The following is a 22,378-nucleotide window of genomic DNA, read 5'->3' as shown; positions in this document are numbered from 1 at the left end:
GCACCCCCCCAACCCCCTTGGCGGAAAAGAAGTAGTGCGGGCCCCTAGCCAAAGGCTATCCCCAGGGTTCCGTTCCCCTCTCGCCCCAGTCTCCCGCCAGCCCGGGGGGGCGCTGCAAATAGTCCTTTGTTTACATGCAATTCCTTACTCCGCGGAAGGAGGCCGGGGGAGTGCTGAGTTTTCACCAGCTGTTTCCCGCCTTGAAACAGACATCTGATCAGCTGCAAACACACATACACACACACTCACACACACGCACGGGGAGGCAGGCCGGAGAGACCTCCCCCTCCCTCCCTCTCCCTCACCCCCCCCTTGCCGCCAGCATCTGGGACCGGGAGAGCCAGCACCTCCGACGCTGCCCTTTGATTCGGATTTCCATTTTGCATTCTCCTGCGGATCGGGACCACGGACTTGGCTTTTGCAGAGGAGGGGGGGGCCGATCGCTATGGAGTATTTCATGGTGCCCGCTCAGAAGGTGCCCTCTTTGCAACATTTCAGGAAAACAGAGAAAGAAGTGATAGGAGGGCTCTGTAGGTGTGTACCGCTCCCCCACCCTCCCTCTTTTTTTCCCTAATGCAACCCCTGGCCAGCCTGCCCTCGGCGCATGTGTGTGCATGGCATGGCACCGGCCCGACTCCTTTCTTAGGCGCCGCCGGGAGCTGAGGGGCTGCTGCACCGCGTGCGGACGCTCGCCGGGGCTTCTCCTTTAGAGCGCCGGGACCCCGGGCAGCCCCTGAGCGCGCCCCAGCTACTTTTGTCTGGTGCAGGCGAGCGAGTCGCGACGTTTGTAAATTGCAAACAGACCCACGTGGTTCTGCAGCAGTCCCGGCCATGCTGGTCGCTTTCTCCCCCTCTTCCTCCTCCTCCCCCTCTCCCGCGGCGGCTTCCTTTCCCTCCTCCCCTTCACTCTGGTTCTTGCTTGGCGCTGAGAAGGGCTTTTTTTTTTTTTTTTTGCGGGGGGGGGGAGGGGGAGAGGGACAGGACTCGGCGGGGTGCTGGCTTGCGGGGCTGGGGCGTGCACGGGGCCAGGTTGCAGGCGGCTGTGGTTACAATGCAGCCATGCTGCTCCTCCGGGCTGCTCCGGTCGGATGGGGGTGGGGAAAGGGGGGAGGCGATGTGCGTGTTTGCAAACAGCCGGGTAGGAATGGGGGTGTCCCTCGGTGTCCGCGTGTGGTGTGCGCGGTGTGTGTGTGCATATGTGTTGTGTGTGAGTGTGGGTTGGGGGCGAGCTGGGCGCTTTTGGGGCGAGTCGCCCGGGATGGGGCCGCCGGTGACCCCTGGGCACGTTGGGGGCGGCTCGCCAGCGCTGGGGCGCTGTTTACCAGCGAGGCCTGGACGTGACTCTGCAGCCCTCTTGGAGTAGGCGGATCTCCGCCCGGCGTCTCCTGGGAGATGTAGTTCTCGCGGGCCCCTCTTGTGCGGGATTGTGGGAGCTGTAGGCGCTGCCCGGGCCACGCTTTCCATGCACAAAGCATGGTCCACGCGGGAGGGGGAGGGGCAGGGAGCTCCGGACGGGACAGGTTTACCGCGAGTTGCGGGGTAGGCCTACTTTCCCCTCCCGGCTCCCGGCTGGGGGCCACTTTCCTCGCTCTCGCCGCGGGTTTCGTTCAGTCCCTTTCCACGTGGGTCCCTGCCACAAACTCCCAGACAGCACGTCCGCCAACCCCGAGGCAGAAACTGAAAGAATTTCGTTTCCAAGCACCCTGTGTTTGTGTAGGGTTGGCCCTACGTGCCCAGCGAGATTTAGGGGTGGGGGAAGTTCGCGAGCCCGGACTCCCTGGGACCTTAACTTTGTGCCAGTGGTTTGGGGTGTTAGGCAGCCCCCTCGCCCCGACGGACTCCATGACTGGCAAACCGTGTGTCTGGGCAGGTGGCTGCTACTTCGGAGCGGCCGGTCCGCCGCCGAACCCTCGGGACATAATTGGCATGAACCGACCCACCAGGATTTGGAGGCAACGTGGCATGGAGACCCCGTCTGCTTCCTCACTATTTTATGCCCAGTAGGGAGAATTCTCTGGAGTACCCTGCCCTTGCACACCTGGACCCCACTAACTTACCTTTGCAGAGTCCCAGATTTCTCTCCTGGGAGTAGGGTAGTGGAAAGGTACACTGATAGGGACAGGAACTCTTGGCTTAGGGAACTAAGATTGGCTTGGTTAATTGGGGTGGGGGGGGTCTTCTGGTGAGGGAACTTAAGGCAGTTCTTGTCAGGATTGCTGGCTTCCCCCAGTCATACTGTCCGTCCAGCTCTGCCGATCACATGATCGATAAGTAAAGTAAAGGGCTTGAAACCAGATGGTCTTTGAGGTCTCAGGGCTAATGTCATAGCTTGTCCTAGGACTGACATTGGGGATGTATAGAAGACCCCCATAGTGTAATGGAAATAGCTGTGGACTTAGAAGACCTCTTAATAAGTCGTTTGGCCTTGGCAATGGTACTTTGTTTCTCTCTGAGCCTCAGATTCATTTTCTGTGGTGGTGTTCAGTCTCATCCTGTTCTTTGGGGTTTGCTTGGCAGAATTACTGGAGGGGTTTGCCGTTTCCTTCTCCAGCTCACTTTACAGATGAGAAAACTGAGGTGTCCAGGGTCACACAGCTAGTACTGTAGGGGTCAGGTCAGATTTGTTCTCAGCGAGAAGACTCTCCCTGACTCCAGGCCCTGTACTCTTACATTTTGCCACCTGGCTGCCCCCTTATCTGTGAAGTGAGGATAGAAACTTTTACCTACTTCACAAGTTTGAAGAAATGTGTGAAAGTGTAAAAGTGTAAGTTTGTTGCCAGTATGAATAAACTTGATACCCTCCCTCAAAAAAACTTAACTACAAAATAGGATTAACGCTTAGACCTGAAAAGATAACAGAAAGCTACCAGGTGACTGACTTTAAGCAGGGCACTCTCCATGTCTCTGGTCTCGGTTTCCTCAGCTGTAAAATGAAAGAGATGTATTAGAATGCCTAGCCACTCTTTGGTTCTAAGTCAGGTTATAGTGGAAAGATCTGGACTCAATTACAGGCTTAGTGACCTTGGGCAAATCGCTTAACCTCTCTGTCAGCCTCAACTTCCTTAGATGAAAAATGGGGACTTGCACCACTGTGTGCCCCTTGGTCAAGTGCTATTGCAGTTCTAGCTGTCAGTTTTATTTGATCATCAGGAGCACACAACCAGCGTGTCTGGGGGAAATCAGCGTAGGCTTCTCGGAGGAAGAGAAAAGGGGCATTTTAAGTTGGCGCACGGAAGGGTAATTAGGTATGGATTGATGAGGCAAGAGGAGAGGGCGTTCCAAGTGCCGAGGCCAGTCTAGTAGGGGAGAAGTATGGAGGGAGATTTAGGAAAGGAAGCAGAGTCAGCCAGGAGGCAGCTGCTGTCCAGTCAGCCAGGGCTGGGCATGTGGAGAATGGGATTCCCAGGAATTCAGTTTTGACCACTTGGCAACCCTTTCCCTACCAGGCTCCTGGGCATCTTCCCACATTGAAACCCAGGGTCTGAAGCTTCTGTGGGCCTGTCGGAACCCTTCTTTGTGCTGGCGGGTACTCTTAATGTGTTTCTTTTCCCTTAATTTGGGTCTGCTCTAATCTAAAATAAGGGATGCGTTCCTTACGCTGGTTTCTGAAAGTATGAGATATAGCAGAAACACCAGCCCAGAACGGCTGTTTGCCCACCTGGTATGAGCTTGTGGCCTGACTCTTAGATTTCAGTGTCCCTGTGGGTCAGATCACACCCCTGAACTTACATACACAGTCCCTGTCCAACCCTGCTGCCCTGTGAAGCAGGTGCAAAGTCTGTCCTTGACATCGGCCTTTCTTCCCATTGAAGAATGGCCATGAATGGTGGTACAGGGGCTTTAGGCCAGGTGCAAGGAAAAACTTTTGATTTTGGGCTTAGGATACAGAGGAAATTGTGGTGGTATGCCGAGGGCTTACTAGAGGGGGAAATCAGTGGATTGCAACAGTCAGAAATGAAGAATGAATGTCAGCTGGAATCAGTTTTGTCCAACCCTTTTTTGTGTTGTGGACTCCTTTGGCAGTCTGGTGAAGTTTTTGTACCCCTTCTTAGTATCATGCTTTTAAGTGTGTAAAATAAAATACCAAGGTTTCCAAAGGAAAATTATATTGAAATGCAGTTATTACAACAAGTAATGGATCCCAGGTGAAGATGGAGCCCAGATCCGTCATTTTGCAGGAGATTTGAGACCCAGAGTGGGAAAATATCTTGCCTCATGTTATATAGCGAGTTTGTGGCAGAATGGATCTTTAGAAGCCAGATTTTCTTTTAGTCTGGGCTGTGGCCACTGCACCAAGTTTCAAGGGGGATGAGGGGGACTTGAAGAAAGGGTAAGATCTGGAAATGTAGAGAGGACATGATGGGGAGCCTTTTCTGGGAAGGAATTGGGTGACTGGTGTGTTCCTGGAATAATACAAGGAATTTACGTCCTTTATTTCTTATTTGGTCCTCACGACAGCCCTTGAGGTAGATGGTTTAGGCATTCTTTTAGTCTCACAGATTGGGAAATTGAGACTCAGAGACACCAACTTGGTCTGTCTACATAGCTTGTAAGTGTGGAAACCTAGTGGGAAACACTGACTCCAAGATCAGTGCTCTTTCTACTGTATGCCACGCTGTCTCTGATGACAATGGCCCGACCGGATCAGAATCCTTCTAGTAAGGGGAAGTAAGAGTGAGGTGGAGGAAGAGCACCAACCTTGGAATAGAAACTGTTTCAGATCCCCAGCTCCAACTCACTCGTTTGAGGTTTGTCTGAATGGGGTCATCCATCACCTCTGAGACTCAGTTTCCTCGTCTGTGAAACAAAGGTAATAACCCTTACACCATCTATTTCGTGGGGTATTTATAAGGAGAAAACTCTTTGTAAACCTTAAAAGCACTGCACAAACAAATTTTTTATTGTTGTCATTACTGGTTAGGTGGGGAAAGGTTAGGAAAGAGAAGGGAAGGGAATAAGCATTATTAAGTACCTACCATGTGCCAGGCACTGTGCTAAATGCTTTACAAATATTATCTTCTTTGATCCTTATAAGAACACAGTGAGGTAGGTGCTACTATTATCCACATTTTGCAGTTGAGGAAACTGAGGCAAGCAGAGGTTAAGTTACTTTAAAGCCAGGTTGAGGAATTTGGAAATGAGTCTTTAAAGTCTCTTCTAGCTGGGACGTTTCTTGGCTTTTGCTTATAGTAAACAGTATCTCCTTCAGCTGGGGAGTGTTGGGTTGCTACTTAGAATCAACTCTGGATGAGCATTGCTCAGATGAACCTTTGAAAAAATAAATAGCATTAAGTCCCCCTCATCTTAAGTTGCCCCATTCCAATACATTCCCAGCTTAAGCTGGGCTCACTTTATGTAAGGGAATTAGGTTAGAAATGTACCTAATTTTTTCCCACGTAGACAAGTGACTTTCTGATGCAGGACAATGTGAGTCGTGTTGTAAACCTCCTTGGAAATGGATGCCACTTACTTAACTGTATGTGATTTGGAGCAGGTAACTTAGAACCTCCCCAGCCCTTCTGTTCCTCTTCTGTAAAATAATAAATGCAGCTTTTATATAGCACTGGTGTGTTTTGCTAAATGCTTTACATATAGTAATCTCACTTGATCCTGCTAGAGGCTTCGACTAATTCTGTGATCCCAGATACAAATGTAGAGCTGAGAAACTCAGGACAGAGACCTTGGATATAGGATCCTGCGTAAGGCAAAGTGCTAGCTCGGCACTGGAATCCAGAAGCTTCCAGGTTGCCCCTGGTCTTCTAGCCTCTGACACCAGCACCTGGGGGTTAGGAAAGGAAGTGCCCTGGAAAGAGGATAGAATATAGAGACCAGAGATTGAGTCTTGTGTAATAAGCTGAAAAAGTAACTAATTAGCCTTGCGTCTCAAGTTTACCTTGGTCACTAGCCACTCCTCTCTAAAGAGCTGTTAAATCATAATAACAGTCCGTTGTACCGTATTGTGCTTTGTAGTTGGCAAAGTGCGTTTATAACTTTTTTCTTCATTTGAGCCACAGCACAGTCCTGTGGTATAGGTAGGACAAGACTTGTTCTTGTTTTATAATTCAGTAAGCTAATACTTTCCTCAGTAGGATACTTAACGCCCACCATCAGTTTCTTAAAGACTTCTCTTTCTAGCATGTAGTGCCCACCTAGTAAGCCCTTAATAAATGCTTCACCCAATAGTGAAGAGCCCTGGATCTGGGTCAGAAGGAGCCAGGTTAGAATCTTGGCATTGCCTCTTCATCCCTCTTTGGCCTCAGGCAGGCCATTTCACACTTCTGGGCATCCGTTTCCTTGTCTCTTTGTGAAATGAGAGGGTTAGATGACACTAGAGTTCCAGCTCAAAATCTGCGATTCTTTGACTTTTTTCAAGTGGTGTTTGATGATACTCATTGTCGGAAGTCAGAAGATCTGGGTTTGAATCTATATGCTGACATCTCTTTGCTTGTGTGCGCGTGGCCTCTCCCAAGCCTTGATTTCCTCATTTGTAAAATGGAGGATAATAAGCCACCTGCCTCATGGGGTTCTTGTGATTGATAAGAGGGAAAGATGCTGTAACTGACATTTATATCCAGGGATGTGCTGGTAATGGTTAACCGTTGGCTCTCTCCAACACACTTGGAGTTTAATCTTCATTATTAACATTCTCCATCACTTTCTTAAGTCTAGACAATCAATAAAACAATAAATCAAGCCCTGATTTGGAGTTGGCCAATTTGCAAAGTGTAAAGATTTTAATTGGCTCTCTGGAGCTCTGGTATACCATGCCCTCCCTGTTTATATCACACTTTAAAGTCTACAGAGGACTTTTGTACTTTGAGGCATTTGAGCCTCCGAAGTAACCTTGTAAAATGGGTACTAAACGTGTTATTATCCCCATTTTACTGACATGGAGGCTAAGGCTCAGAAAGCTTGACTGACATATTCACCCCCACATCAGGGGCAGGATTTGAACCAAGATCTTTCCTAGTTCAAGTCTAGCACTACCCTCTAGTTCTGTCAAGAACCAAGGTCCGGGGAAACGGGCTACTGTCCCTATTCTTCCACCTCATTAGAGGAACGTAGGATTGGGTGGGAAAAGGTCCTCTTTACAACTCACCGGGCAGGCACCAGGACTAGCCCTGCCCCAGGGATGGCTGGTGTTTCCATAGCACCCTCCTCCACCTCCTCCCCACCCTTAAAACAAAGAGACCTTTAAGGAATGTGTTTCCACACAGATTCGAGGTTGGCTCTAAAGGCCAGCTTGTTTTTGGCAGTTTGCTTGGAGCTAGCTAGTATATCTGGCATTCTCTGTGTCGGGCAGTCGTTCAGCTGGGATCTTTCCTGTACTCTGGTCCATTTTAAAGGAGGATGATAATTGTTGCTCACGATGACCTCCCCAGGCAAAGTAAGGTCTTCAAGTGCCATGTGAATCATCAAAGAAGGATTAAAATAGTCTTAATGTGTAGCCTTGGTGTTAAGTGTCATATTGGTTGAAGAGAGGGGTATTTTCCCCCCTGTATCTGGCTTATTTAAGACCTGAGTGTGATCTGTAATTGGTAGATATCTCTCTATTTTTTTTCTTTCAAAAAGATTTCATTTTAGAGGTGTAGCCTATACTTGAAGACAGCCCATATTTCAGCCTAATATGGCACATTTCATTGTGCTCTAATTCTTTTGAAAGGGACACTCTGAGGGAGACACAGATAGAAACTTGTTAGATGATTCAAGGATCATCAATGTATTTCCTCCACCTTTCTGGCTCAGTTCTGCTCTGGCCTTAGCAAATGGTTTGAACATATTTGTATCCTTAGCACCTGGCACAGTGCCTGGAACATAGTAGGCATTAAAATATGCTTGCTGATTGGTTGATAAAGCTTATCAATGTTTTTGCTTTTTTGTCACGGCCTTTGAGAACCAGGAGTTACCTCTAGGCTCTAATGAGATTTTTGAGAAACCCCCAAATTTAATTAGCTAGACGGAGCTTTACCTCTCCACCCCTACCTCCCATGCAGGATAATGGAGTTTGGGGAGGACCATAGAAATCATAGAATGATTGATGAGCCAGAGCTGGAAGGGGCCTTACGACCTAGAGTTAGCAAGGACTTCAGAAAACATCTAGTTCTAGTTCAATCCTCTCATTTTAATAATAACTCGCATTGATGTGGCTTTAATATTTATAATGCCTTTACACCAACTATTCCACACTACCCTCACAAGAGCGATGTAAGAGAAGTGTTGTGATTATCCCCTTTTTACAGGTGAGGGGCAGAGAAGCTCAGGGAATTGCGCCGTGGTTCCATTGTTTGTGAGCACCTTAGGCAGGATTGGGTCTTCCTGGCTGGAGTCACATGCTCTGCCCACTGCCCCACACACTTCCTATGAGAAAGGAGGTGCCATGGCCAGAGTCGCCCAAGGCCTAAGGAGCCTGGCTCTGAGCCCCGCTCTCCGCCTCCAAATCAGGGTTTCTACTAATCCACGCTGAGGAATGATGAGGAGCGTGGTGTGAGAGGAGAATTGGTGGGAAAGTCTATGGGAAGGAAGGAATTTGAGCTGAACAAAGATGAGCAGTCTTAATATTCAGGCCATCCTTGCTGGACTCTGTCTTGTTTCCTGAACTCTGAAGTCTCTGATGTGATTCCGGGGAACAGTTACCAGGAACCTCCCCGCCCCTTCCCCACCTCCACCCTGAAAGACTGGGGTTATTTTTGTGGTCACAAAGCTGGTCCTGAGGTCCTTTTCCCTATAAAAGGGTGAAAGTTGTTGTGATTGGTCCTGGTCTCATCCTGAGGGAAAGACATTTGGGAATAGCCACAGACCAACACTAGTTACCCATTTTTACCTGTGGGCTTTGAAGGATCCTTTTGGGTCCTGAAACTGAGGGGTGGGGTGGGAGTTTCCCATCTAGCTTCAGAAGAATCATTTGGGACCCAAGGGCAGGAAGGAGTACAGAGACTTAGTCAAGAGCATTTTCTAAGCTCTTCCTAAGTATGTGCCAGACGCTGTGCCAAGTGCTAGGGCTGCAAAAGGATTCTTCTTTTACAAATTCATTTGTTGGTCTTTGATGAATTGCTGGACTCGCCCTAGCCCCAGCTCTCTCATTCATAAAATGGAGGGAATAATCCCAATCACGGCCTTGCAGGGAGTGATCAGATGAGGGAGAATGGCACGAAAATAATCACACCATCCCTTTACGCAGGGCTTTAAGGTTCCCAGAATGCTTTCCCCTTTGGGATTGAAGCCCAGGGAAGAAAACTCACATGTTCAGTGGCATGTAGGTGGGAAGCAACAGGGGTGGAATTTGAACTCAGGTCCTCTTGACTTAGATATAGGATTAAAGAAAAGACTCTCAAATACAGATCAGTCCCCTCAGGTCTAGAGAGGAGGTAAGACGCTTAAACTCCTGTAGCTAGTAAGTGGCAGAGATTCAAATCCGGGTCTTCTGATTCCAAGTCCAGGGCCGAGGGCTCCTTCCAATATGCCCTGTCAGCGTGCCCCGGCTTTATGGTTTCCAGAGCACTTTGACGTCATTTTAATTTCTCAGTTGGGGAACAGTCCCTGGGATGTAATGGAACTGGGACTAGAACGCAGGCAGAGGAAGTATCCGGACTCCGTGGGGGAAGGGAGCCCACTAACGGGAATTAGTAGCAAAGCCCAAAGTTTTCGAAAGCAAGAAGATGTTTTGTGCCCCTGACCTCCACAGCCCTGCTCTGGGCCCCGTTCTGGTGTACAGGCTGCCTGGTCTTTGACTTTTCCTGAAATCATACTCTTGAGGTGCTGTCGTCTTAATATCGGACGATCTCAGAAGCCCCGGAGAAGTTTGGGTCTCTTCTATAGCGGTTTAGGAACGGACAGTTCTACCCTAACCTCCGCTTTGGGTAGTTGAAGGACCAAGCTTTGTTTTGAGGTGATAGCTGTTCCCTGAAAGGGGTGGGGGCGGGCTGACTCCCTAGAGAGTCTTTTGAACAAAGAATTTGGAGCTGGAAGGAAAGGCCTCCCTGCTAATCCAACCAAACTGAGGGGTTTCCTGAGGCTTGGAGAGGGAGGGTCGCCTAAAGTTGTACACCTAGTAAGAGGCAGGTTGGATTCCAGGCTTTTTCATCCAGTTGGTTCAGCTGCTTCTGGGGAGCTCTGGTCCTCCCGGGTGCAGAGTCAGTATCCCAAGGCTGACTTTGGGCATGTCTATGTAATTTCCCGTTCCACGGCCTACCCTTGACGTTGCCCCTCCACCTCCACCGTGTACACACACCATTCACACCAATGAAGACATTACTGACGTTACGTGTGTTGGAGTGGACTGGAAGACAGGAAGGACGCAGTTCAAACCCAGTGGTGTTGATAATACCGATGACTTGTTACGTGCCCTTGGGGGATTCAGTCCGGCAAGTCTAAACCATTCGTTCGTTCATTTCGCAAGCGTGTATTTATGGCCTACTATGTGCCAGACCCTGGGACTACAGAGACAGAAACGGAGATCAAATTACTCATCATGGGCCTCATTTTCCCTGTTTGCAAAATGAATGAGTTAGGGAACTCTGTGTCCGGAGAATTTGGGCCTGATCCTGTCCTCCTTAGGGGAGGGCTGCCTTGTTCTAGAGGTGCCCCTGAGGTCAAGATTTGGCTTCTGACGCTTTGGGGTGACCCCCTCTAGACAGGCTGTAGCCAGGCCCTAGAACGAGGCTCCTCCGGTCACTTTCCATGATACCTATGGTACGGTGTCTTCTCCAATGAGGAGAGAGAGCTCGAGTGTGTTTGCTATGTGTGAGTGTCAGGTGAGAAATAGGATGAAGCTCGTTAATACTGACTCCCTCCGTGGGCTTGTAAGCAGTATATAGACTTGTGGAGTCTGGAAGAGTCGGATTAGAATGCTGCTTCCTATGTTTAGTAGCTGTGTGACCAATTTGAACTTCAGTTTCTTCATCTACAAGAGGGAGCTATCTGTAGTGCTTATGTCACAGGATTTGTTTGGAGGCTCACATCACATGGTGTATGTAAAGTGCCTTGCAAACTTTAAAACTCTGTAAGCTTAAAGTTATTATCAGTATTAATCGTCAGATAGTTATTAAGTGCCTCCCAAGTGCTAGGTGCCGAGGGTCAGGGTACAGAGAACAAAAAATCCCCATTCACGAGGAGACACAAAAATAGCATGTCCATCTGTAAAGTTAGTAAATATATATACATAAGATCATTTGGGAGGGAATCGTTTCATGAAGGGCCGGGATGATTATTCTTATTTGACAGGAGAGGAAACCAAAACTGCACTGGCCAGGGTCACCAGATGAGATAGTGGTGGGTCTGGTACTCTCCACTGTCATCCCCAGTTTTCCCTCCTTTGCCACAGGAGCTGACTATTCTAGATCTCATATTTGTTTCCTGGGTTTTGGTGATGAGCCCTCTTCCCTCTTTTTTTCCCCCCTGAAATTAGAATGGGGAAGGGAGCCGGGGATGACCCTTTTTAACCTGTGCTGAGTCAAAGAGGTATGCTGGGTTTCCTATTAGTCTGTGCATGAGAGGAGGTAAGTGATGATTTCTGAAGGCTCCTTGATGGAGAAAGTGACCTTGCCGGATTCGTGTCTTCCTTTGAGGGCCTCCCTCCTCCCGGCCTCTTTATACTCAGTAGGATTTCCCAGCGATGGGATTGTAGGCACCAAAATTGCTGTTGAGTCTCCTCTTGGTTCAAGGTTATGAGGGAGGATACTGTGAGGAAAGAGGGGGACTGGGGCCCACTCCCCTGTCCCTGGGGCAGGTCGCCTAGAGAGGGGGCTTGGCAGGAAGCAGGCAGGAGCTGTGGTTTTGGGTGGGGCCAGCTGGCCTCTGCTGGGATCCCAGCATCTGGAAGCCATTAGTTTAAGGGAGAAGTGGGGAAAGGACCCAGAATGGTAACGGGGGGAGGGAGGGATACTTCTCATCCTAGGCCACACACACAGTCCCCTTGGGAGTGGTGGCATTTGTTACACAGACTCTCTGTCCACGTGTCCCTGTTGCCCGCTGAATTTTCTCTTCTTTTTCCCCCGTCCCCCCAGCTTCCCTTCCCTCCCCTCGCCCAGAGTCGCACTGTCCTTTTCTCCCCGTTGGGTTCTCTTGCCTATTTAACGGTGGAATGATCCCAAAGGGTGCCTGGAGTCCTGCCCTTCTGAAATAAGATGCTACAGCCCCTTCCGGGGTGCGGCAGTGGGTTCCTGGGAGTTAGAGCCGAGAGGAAATCCCCTTTGAGGAGAAGGAGGGTGACTGCTGTTCTGGGACCACTGTATGATGTGGGGTAGTTGGGAGGGAACAAATAGGCTAACTAGGTGAACGGCAAGGCAGTTTTAATCTGGAAAGAAAGGATCTAAGGAAAATACACAAAACCATGGAAGGTTTAGGGGAACGTTGGCTAGATTGCTAAATCCCCAGATTCTTGATCGAGGGCCCTCTTTCCCTTTGAAGCTAGAAGGAAGGTGTTTTAGGACAAAGAAATCAGGGATATATCCTGGGTGTTGCAAAAGTTTCGGCGTAGTTTAAAACCTTACTAGCTTAAAAACTACACTAAGAGTTTTGGAATGCCCTCTATGCGTGTGTGTATATATATGTATACACATGTAAAACACTTAAATAACCAGGACACCAGGGTTCTAGTCCATACCTCCCACTGACTCACTTTGTGATTTCAGATCATAGATTTAGAGCTAGAAGAGACCCCGGGAGGTTAAGTCACTTGCCCAAGGTCATATGGTTAGTTTTTGTCAGAAGTAGGATTTGAACTGTGGTCCTTTGACTCTAGAGACGGCATTCTTTCTGGTGCCTCCCAGTGCAGTACAGCTCACTTCCCTTCCCAGTTTCCTCATCTAAAAGTAAAAAGATAGGGGTTGGATTAAATAATCTTTAAGAATTTCTTAAATTCTACGATTGAAGTACAAGCTAGACATAAAAACAGGTTCAAGGGGGCCTGAGAGAAAGCCTTGGACAACCCATCCCTGATAACTCACAGAGGGTTTTTGAAGCCAGTTTCCCACCTGTGACTGCGGCCTTACCTAAGTTGCCTCTGTGCCCTTTCAGAGGCCTGATCCTGAGAAGTGTCTTTGATGCTGTGGACGACCTATGGACCCCTGTTTATCAGAGGTGTGTCCAGACCTCTTGGGTTTGAGTCTTTATCAGATCAAGCGACACACCAGAGTAGCAGAGTGGGAGTGGTCAGTGGGTCAGCTTGGCTCTCTGCTGTGCCTTGCTGTCCGATGGAGATGGATGATGGGGTTATGTTCATGTTCGTGGAATGTGTTAGTGACAGAAAGTGGGATTTTGTGTTCTCTTAACCCTCTCCTCCTTTTCTCTCTGGAGATGTGTAAGGAAAAGGCGGGAGGAGAGCTATTAGAGGAAGGCTGGTAGAGCTGGGGATGCGGGAGGGGATGCGCCCACTTATGTCCCTCTCTCCTTCCCTCTGGGAAGTCTCGGGCTGACGGGCTCCTTTCCCCTTACAGCCTGGCCAACATTCCATTGACCCCAGAGACCCAGAGGGACCAGGAGCGTCGGATACGTCGGGAGATTGCCAACAGCAATGAGAGAAGGCGGATGCAGAGCATTAATGCCGGGTTCCAGTCCCTGAAAACCCTCATCCCCCACACAGATGGAGAGAAACTCAGTAAGGTGAGTAGGGCCCAGCCCGGGAGAGGAGCAGGAAGGAAAGGCTGCTGGTGTGACACAGGCCGGGCCCCTTCTTACTGGACTCTGGCTAGAAGTACAGGGGAATAAGCGCAGTTTTGTCCAGTGTTTCCCAAAGTGTGATTCTGCTTTTTAAGCCTGGTCTCATCCTCTAAGGGACAGGGACAAGGGAGGTGGTGACACTTGTTGTTACCTGATCTTTGTGGATCTCCACTCTGTTAACTCCAAGCTTCTTGATAGCAGGGTAGGTCTCGTGTCTTTGCTGTATAGCGCTCAGCACAGTGTGTTACAGTCCATAGTAGGCAGTTAACTTCTTAGCTTTTTAAATTGTACACTTTGAATGACCGGCAAAGGGGTTTTCTTGTAAGAAATCACTCCTTCATCTCTATCTCGTGAACCCTCCCCTGTAACAGATTTTAAAAAGCAGTTTGGCAAAACCAAAACTAACCAATACAATGGCAGCATCTGACAGCACGTGCAATATCTGCCCCTGTCGTCGCCCACCTCTATAAGGAGTGGAAGGCGAGCGAGTGGGTTTGCAGCATACACAGTGCCCCATTCACCTACCGTCTGCCCAGCCCTGTGCCTGGTGACCTGGGGAAGGATGTAAAGTAAGACTCTGTCTCTCCCCTAAAGTAGAGACTTTGTAAAGGCAGGAAGGCCTTTGGAGTCTGGTGCTAGGACGGTATGCCCAGGGGAGGCAGTGATGGTGGCATGGAGGAGGAGGTAGGTCTTTAGAGTTTTTTAGGATTCTGAGGGAAAGGGAGGGAGGGAGAAGCCTTTTAGGTGGTGGGAATAGCATGAACAGAGGCAGAGGATGAGGAGAGAGATCACGGGTGTGCGTGTCTGTGTCTGTCTGTCTGTCTGTCTGTCTTCAGGAGACAATAGGGGCAGATCAACTTCTATTTTCCCAAATTTCCCTCATCTGTAAATGATGGGTTTGGACTAGAGATTGTCTCTAAGGGTCCCCTTCTGTTTTGTTTTTTTTTTAAAGCATTAAGTCTTATGTTCCTGTGAAATGGCACATTATAAAACTCCAAAGTAAGAAATACAGCTTGGTGCAGTGGGTCTTAGTTCCTGGGAGCTAGTGGGGCTGGAACGGGAGCAGACAGCTGAGGAGCTCCCCAAGGCCACCTTCCGTGACTCAGTGTGGATCTTGTTTGTACCGATTTATTTGTGTGTCCTGTTTGTTATTAGAATACAGCCTCCTTGAGAGTGCTTCCACTTTGGCTCCCCGGTGCTTAGTGCAGTGCCTGGCCCTCAGGAAAGGCATGATCAGTGCTTGTGGATTGATTTTGACCAGGGTAGTGTGGAAGGTCTGACCTTTTGCACTCTTCCTCTTCCCCCTTCCCTGGCAGGCAGCCATTCTCCAACAGACAGCAGAATACATCTTTTCTCTGGAGCAGGAAAAAACGAGGCTCTTACAACAAAACACACAACTGAAACGCTTCATCCAGGTAAGGATGTGCCTTGGCCACCCGGCTTCCACCCCAAGTCCTTGCTGGTTCATCCATTGTCTCCCTGTCTAGTGGGAACGTTTCCTTTGGATGTGCCGTCGTCCTTTGCAGGCTGAGGGCATCCTGGCTGATATTGCTTCACCAGGGCACAATTGGCCCTGGTCTGGGAGCACCTCAGAGGGAGGTATAAGTCATGCTTGGCTGGCATTGGTCAGTCTTGCCATAACTGGGCAGCGAAAGGGGTCCTTTCCTATATGGTGGAGTGTGTGCCCTGGTTAGTCAGGACCAAGTCAGGGGAAAGGACATACTGACCTGAAAGTCAGGAGACCCGGGTTCTCTTTTTGACCCTGACCCTAACTCATTATGTCTCTTCTTTTTGCCCTGGGTCTCCTTGTGCTCCCTCATGGAGCTTCTGTTGTAGTTAGGGAAACAAGCAGCCCCAGGGAAGTGGTTTGCATAACAGCTGATCAGAGAAGGGGAAGATGAGGGTAAAGTAGAGGAGTCAGAAGACCTGAAGGAGGTGAGGCTTGAGCTTGACCCATTCTCCTGTCCCCCACAAAGAGCATTGACCCCTGCGTGTGAGCTAACACCACGCTGAGCCCTCTGAAGCAGGGCCGTGAGTGAGAAGCACAGCCCAGAAGGCTAAATGAATCAGAGACCTGGAGAGGGGACTGTGGGTGCAGGGGGAGGAGGGCGTGGGACGGGGTTCGCTGTCTTGGCTTTTCGTCCGGAGCTATGTTCCCATGTCAGATTGTTGTAAATACTGCATTAGGTGAAGGTCTCTTTCCAAGCATCATTGAAGATAGTGTTTGCTTTCATGTTGGAAAAATACGGTGAGGGTTCGGGGCGGGGACAGGACGGACAGGTCTTTATTTGCCATTTTACAAAAAAAGAAACACTTTGGTCTCAGTGATTCCTAAGGCCAAGATTCTAGGGTCTAGTTATTGTTAAATTGTTTGTTCGTGTCCAGCTCTTTGTGAACTCACGTACCACACTGTCCATGTGGTTTTCTTAGCAAAGGCCACTCCCCCCCCCCCCAAAAAAAAAACACTAGAGTAGTTTGCCATTTCTCTCTCCAGCGGATTAAAGCAAACAGTTTAAGTGACTCACCTAAGGTCACACATCAAGTAAGTGTCTGAGGCTAGCTTTGAACTCGGCTCTTTAGACTCCAGGCCCAGTGCTCTATCCACTGAGCTGCCCAGCTGCCTCTGGGGTCCAGGTTGTAGTGATCTACTGATGGGTTCTCCTCGATCCCAGATCAGGCTTCTTTTTGTGGGACCGTGCTGTTCTCCTAGGGGAGCTAGCTGTTTAAGGAGCCCTATGGGGAGACGCGTGTAGGTGAAATGAATTTTCAAGTAGTGAATCTGCTTAGTGTCAGGGTCACCTGCATTTGACAGCCGATACATCGATTGTCCCCAGCTTGGATGGGTGCTGGTGCGTCCTTCTCCAGCCCTTCCCACAGGGCTCCGGACCGGCCCTCCATCCTTCCCTGGGTGGGATGCATTGGCCACTGACTCCCTCCCCCTCCCCCTCGGGGTGCCCAGGAACTGAGCGGCTCATCTCCCAAGCGGCGGAGGGCGGAGGACAAGGACGAGGGCATCGGCTCTCCGGACATCTGGGAGGACGAGAAGGCCGAAGACCTGAGGCGAGAGATGATCGAGCTGAGGCAGCAGCTGGACAAGGAGCGTTCAGTCCGGATGATGCTGGAGGAGCAGGTGAGTGTGGGGGGTGGGCAGCCTGGGCTCCGGCCTTGGTTTATTAGCATCTCAGCGTAGGCCTTTTACGCCCCCTGGTGGAGGCGAAGGGACGAACTCCCACCCTTTTCATCCTGATGGCCAGAGCTCTGAGCGAGGAAGGCCGAGCCTTGGGTTTTCCCAGTAGGGGCGGGCGAGGCCCAGTGCCTCGGTTAGCTCGCTGTCCTCCATTGAGAGGCGGTTAACTTGGTTGTGTTTATAAAGCGCTTGTGTCTGTCTCCTTTGTGCTTGGGACGAGATAGCTGTGGATTAGTGGGGAGCACCAGACTGAAGTCAGACCCATGGCCTGGGTGTCCTGGGGCCTCCTAAAACAAAGGGGCTGGACTGAGTGATTTCTGAGGTCTCTCCCAGCCTAGACCATCTGTATTCTGGCCTCTGCCCTTAAAAACTCCTAGAGCCTCCGTTCTGTGGCCCCTCTCACCTTGAACATTCTTTGTCTTAGGTTCCAAGGGCTCGTCTAGCCTTCACTGTTCTGCGTCCAGAGGTCTTTCCTCCCTCTGACGTTCTAAGTTGCCTGCCCCAGGGTCTTTTCTAGCTCTGCGATGCCGTGTTCTAAGGTCCTTTCCAGCTGTGATGTTCCGTGTTCTGTCGTTCTAAAGCTTCCAAAGAGTTTGAGGGTAGATGGGCCTTGGCCTTTTAATAGGACTTGGGGGGGGGGGTCCCTTAGTGCCTCCATCTCAGGCTGGCGGTGGGTAGGAAAGGCCGCAGGCCCAGCCTCCTGAGCCGGCCCTCCCCGCAGGTGCGTTCTCTGGAGGCTCACATGTACCCAGAGAAGCTGAAGGTCATCGCCCAGCAAGTTCAGCTACAGCAACAACAGGAACAGGTGAGACTGCTGCACCAGGAGAAGCTGGAGCGCGAGCAACAGCAGCAACTCCGCACGCAGGTGAGCGTGGCAGGGGTGTGTGGGCAAGGCTGACTCTGGGAGCTCGGTCCGCTGTGCAGGGAGGCTCTGGCAGGATGGAGGGATCCCCGGCCAGGAGCTGAGCGACCATTCTGGGCCTTAGGTGTCTCCCCCACACACTGACCAGATCCTCTAGTCCTTCCCTGCATGGACGGTCTGGCAGTCAGGGAGCCTTCACTGATGCCTGCCGCAAACCCTGTCCTGTGCCGGTGGTTTTGTTAGTCAGATGAAAGCTTCCCCTTAAAGGGCTTACGGGGCATGTGGGACGTACAAGGCATTCATACATGAAAGAATTACAGAGCGAGTTAAGGCAGTTGGTAATGGCCTAATTTGGGGGTGGTGTAGACCGGTGGGTCCCAACCCATGGGGGTTGTGGAATTGTTGAAGGAGATTTGTGAACTGGTATTTTGTCATCGGACATACTGAGAGGCAGTGAAGAGAGTGCTGATGTGGGGACAGGAAAATTGGCTTCCAGTCCCACTGGGGACATTTACTAGCTATAGGTGAGCCATTAACCTCTTAGGTCCTCGTTTTCCTCATGCGCAGAATTGGGATAATCTCACAGGATGGTGAAGAAAGTGCTTTTTGCAACTTGAAACACTTTATATAAACGTATATAATATATATGATATATATAAATATAAAGCACTTTATATAAATATAAGATATTCTCCTTTCTCAATGAGTAGGACAGTGACTTTCGGGGGTGGCATCCCTGACTTTTTTGTCCTTAAAAAGGGGGTTTTATGCTTAAAGGATAGGAGCCACTTAGGCCATAAGAATTCAGAGAAGAAAATGAGATCATCGTCCATCCAGAGAAGGCTTTGCGAAGGCTTGGGGTTGTTTTAAGATGATCAGGATTTGGAGAGGCCCGGAGAAGGGATTTCTGCCTGGTGGGGGGGGACGCCATGGACCAGAAACATAGAGACGGGAGTCTCCGTGTTAATGTTGTGGAAACAGCGAGGAGAACATCTTTCTTAGAATGTCGGGTAGGTGCAGGGGACTAGTGCTATCCAAGGCTGGCTGGGGAGATTGGACAGATTGTGGAAGGCCTTGAATTCCGGGCTGAGGAAGCAATTGGAATTTTGCCTTCCAGCTCTCAGGCGCCTTCATTGTCTTGTCATTTGAGGAAGATTATGGCAACATGTGCAGGATGAGTTGAAGGGAGACTGGTGACCAAGACCAATAGGAGGCAGCTATAATAATTTAGAAGTGATAGAAGAACTTAGACTAGGGGAATGAGCAGTCATAATGGAAAGTATTCTAGGTGGTGAGAGACATTACTGTAGGAGGAGTTGGCAGGATTCGGTGTAAGATTGGATGTCACGGACAAAGGAAGCGGGGTGGAACAATCAGTCTGATGGGGAATAGAACCTGTATCTTGAGGCCAGTTCTCATACCCTCTCTGTTTTACAGCTCCTGCCACCCCACGGGCCTCCACCGGCTCCCACCCACCACCCCACAGTGATTGTGCCTGCTCCTCAACCCCCACCCTCCCACCATGTCAACGTAGTCACCATGGGCCCTTCATCAGTCATCAACTCAGTCTCCACATCCCGGCAAAACCTAGACACCATCGTGCAGGTAAAGAAGGGAGGGATGGCGTGTGCTCTGAGAGACTGGTGAGGGTGGTAGAGGGAGAGACCCAACCAGGAGTCCACAAGGTCTGTGAATGTGGATGGGGGAGAAATCTGGAAAGTGACAATACCATTTATGGGTCCTAGAGATCATTGGCAAGATCAGAGATAGTAGACGTGCACAAACCCCTCTAGTGAGGAGGGATTGTCAAACCGAGGGTTTAGAAGAGCTGAGGGGGTGAGGGGGTCCGGGGTAGGGGTAGGGGAAGAGTCGTGAGGGGGCAGGCCCTAGCCCTCTCCTGGCCTTGAGGAGTTGAAAACAGAGTGTCTACATGCTGATTTAACACTGCCAGGGGCTTTTAGGGTCCCTTTAATTTCTGAGCCTGGTCCTCTGGGGCCTCTGCTTTCTCGCTCCTGGGTCGTCTGCTGGTCCACACGAGGGAGGTAGGCTGGTATCGGGTGTACTCCAGTATGTAAGGGAAGGCTTGATCTGTCTCTGACCCAGACTGGTAGATCAGAAGGTTTTCATCATGTAGTCGCTCCAGCTCTGGGAGTGATGAGAGAATTTTAAAGACTTAGTTTTGATAGAGAAATAAAGATAAAGAAAGCTAGTTACAAATACCTTTATTGAGTTAATAGGTAGCGAGGTTAAAAAAAAGCAACTCCTAAACTTTCCTTCAGGACAGTGGCTAGCCTGATGGGTTGACGAAATTGGTTCTCAGCTCAGTAAAAGCACTTTTCAAAACAACTTCATTTTTGCCAAATCCCCAGTCCCACTTCTCTGTAGTGAGTTAGGTCTTACTCGTCACTTAGCTGTAGGCATATTTAACTTTTGTAGGGCGTGGGAGGTGGTGGTATAGCTGGCCAGGAGGGGATACCTTGGCAACTCTTCGCCCCGATCTGTGTCCCACCTAGACTGACTGAAGTTGAGAGGCCTTGACCTCCTAGTGAGAGACTTTAGTGGAGAAGGGAGGGTTTGGGAAGAGCTCTTAAGGCTGGTTTTTTGGGGGAATGAGGTCCTGGGCCTGCTTTGCGGGTCCAGAGAACTCATGAGCCGAAGGCCCGATCGATGTCCTTGCCCCTGCCCCAACCCCTTCTTCTTAGGCAATCCAGCACATCGAGGGCACACAAGAGCAGGAGGAACAGGAACAAGAAGAACAGCGACGGGCGGTGATCGTGAAACCGCCAGTCCGGGCCTGTCCTGGAGCCCCTGCCTCTGACACAGCTTCAGATTCAGAGGCCTCAGACAGTGATGCTATGGACCAGAGCAAGGAGGACCCAGCGGGGGATGGGGATCTCCCCTGACCCCCCCTACAGCCCTCCTCTCCTCCCCACCCTCAGGGGGGCGAGGGGGCAGGGGCCAATAGTGGGGAGAAACGCTCGAGTTGTCAGAGCGGAGAGATTTTTACAAAATTACAATGTCATTTGGGTCTCTTTTATGACCTCTTTTCAATACTGTAATTCTTAACAAAGCCAACACACCCAACTTTGGAAAAGGCTGGGGAAGGATGGAGGGCAGAGCTGGGATACAGGTGGTACCAGGGGGCCAGGGCAGGGCTAGAAGAGGCTGGGGAGGAAGTCAGGGACCTCCCTGGCCCCTCTCCACTAAACCATTTTGCATTTCATTTAAAAAGGGGAAGAAAGATACCAAGATATATCTCCTCTTAGAAGCCAGCCCTGGAACAGCGACCACCCCATCCCGGTCTTCCCCTTGTTCCCCTCCCTTCTCTCCCCCCTCCTCCTCCTCTTGTTTTTTCCTCTTCCCCCTTTAAGCACTTACATGGATTTGGGGGCTGTGGGTCTGGCTGGGCTGGGGCTGTTTGGGGGCCTGGGTGGGGGTGGGTTGTGTATGTTGCTTCTTGGTTTGGGGTTCTCTCATGCCCCCTCCTCCCTTTCCACCTGGCTCAGCACTAGAATTAGCTGTTATCCTAACCCCCCTCAACCTTCCCCCTAGGTTTACCCCCTCCTCCAGCCACAGCTGTCTGTCCTTTTCTTCCTTCCTTTCTCTCTCTCTCTGCCTCTTCTTTCCTTCCTTCCTTTCTTGGTTTTGTCTGTTGTTTTTTACCATTTTGAGGTCTTTGTGTTCTGGGAGAAGCTATTATATTTTGTTAAGAAATGGGGAAAAAAGCAAGGCCGCCGTGCCTTCATAAAGAAACAAAATAAAGTTTGTACTTTGTTTTTTAGAGCTTTGCCTCCTGCTGACTTTCTGTCCCGGGGAGCTGGGCCGGCGGTGGCGAGGGGCCTCCTCCTACACCCGGGCCCAGGCGACCCGTGGCCGGTCCGTACCGTGGAGGAGCCGAGCGTCCGCCGAAGGGCTCGGGGTGAGGAGACGGGGGCGGGCTGGGTGCCAGAGAGAAGAGCTTTGACTCCTAGGAGCGTCCTAGGCGTTGGAGCGCCGGGGGTAGGAGGAGGGAGAGGAGAATAGCGGAGACGTTAACTGGACCGCTTTCTAAGAAGTTGTCCGGGTTTGGGGAGAATTCAGGAGGATTAGGGACAGTCTCAAAAGTTCTTGGCTTTTTTTTGTTGGAAATCTCCCTCGGTAAGGAGGGGCGCCGGGGCTCTCTTCCCCTTTTCCCCCAGGAAGCCGGGCAGGGAAAGGAGCGTCGCTCCCTTTCTCTCTAGAGGAGAAAATCCCTCGTGACTCACCGTCCGTGCCCACTCCCGAGGCGTCTCTGGGGGTGCGTGGGGCTGCCCTTGCTCCGTCCCGGGCCGGTGATTTAGGCAAGGAGCGCGTGTTCTGCCTGAGCCTCAGAGAAAGGGGCTTGTGTTGTAGGGCCGAAGCGCCGGACCCGCGTCCGGTGACAGAGGTTCGAGTGCCGATCCCGCCTTTGGAGAGTCACCGCGGCAGCTGGGTGGCATGGTGGACGGAGCGCGGGTTGGGAGTCGGGAAGGCTCATCTTCCTCAGTTCAAATCCGGCCTCGGACCCTCGTCGTATGACCCTGGGCAAGTCACTTCACCGTGTTTGCCTCAGTTTCCTCTTCTGTAGAATGAGCTGGAGAAGGAAACGGCGAGCCCCTCCAGCGTCTGCCAAGAAAACCCCGGATGGGGTCACGGGCGTTGGATAGGATCCAACA

General features: G+C 50.6%; 1 protein-coding gene across 1 annotated transcript; it reads left to right on the top strand.

Moving 5' to 3' along the window:
* Window positions 1–175: 175 nt before the first annotated feature.
* On the top strand, window positions 176–21,488 carry TFAP4 (transcription factor AP-4). Its single transcript, XM_036738787.1, has 7 exons — window positions 176–534; window positions 13,434–13,599; window positions 14,973–15,071; window positions 16,616–16,786; window positions 17,565–17,708; window positions 19,143–19,310; window positions 20,408–21,488. Exons 1-7 carry the CDS (start codon window positions 446–448, stop codon window positions 20,606–20,608), a joined length of 1,038 nt encoding a protein of 345 aa, XP_036594682.1. The 5' UTR covers window positions 176–445; the 3' UTR covers window positions 20,609–21,488.
* The last annotated feature ends 890 nt before the right edge of the window (window positions 21,489–22,378 follow it).

Source organism: Trichosurus vulpecula, chromosome 9, assembly GCF_011100635.1.
Source record: "Trichosurus vulpecula isolate mTriVul1 chromosome 9, mTriVul1.pri, whole genome shotgun sequence".
Taxonomy (NCBI): domain Eukaryota; kingdom Metazoa; phylum Chordata; class Mammalia; order Diprotodontia; family Phalangeridae; genus Trichosurus; species Trichosurus vulpecula.
Note: the sequence above shows the minus strand (reverse complement) of the source record. Positions and strands in the feature narration are given on the sequence as shown.

Coding starts and splice junctions, on each gene's coding strand:
- TFAP4 (XM_036738787.1), top strand. CDS start 446: ATGGAGTATTTCATGGTGCCCGCTCAGAAGGTGCCCTCTTTGCAACAT. Junction 535..13,433: donor GTGATAGGAGGGCTCTGTAG/GTGTGTACCGCT, acceptor TTCCCCTTACAG/CCTGGCCAACATTCCATTGA. Junction 15,072..16,615: donor AACTGAAACGCTTCATCCAG/GTAAGGATGTGC, acceptor CGGGGTGCCCAG/GAACTGAGCGGCTCATCTCC.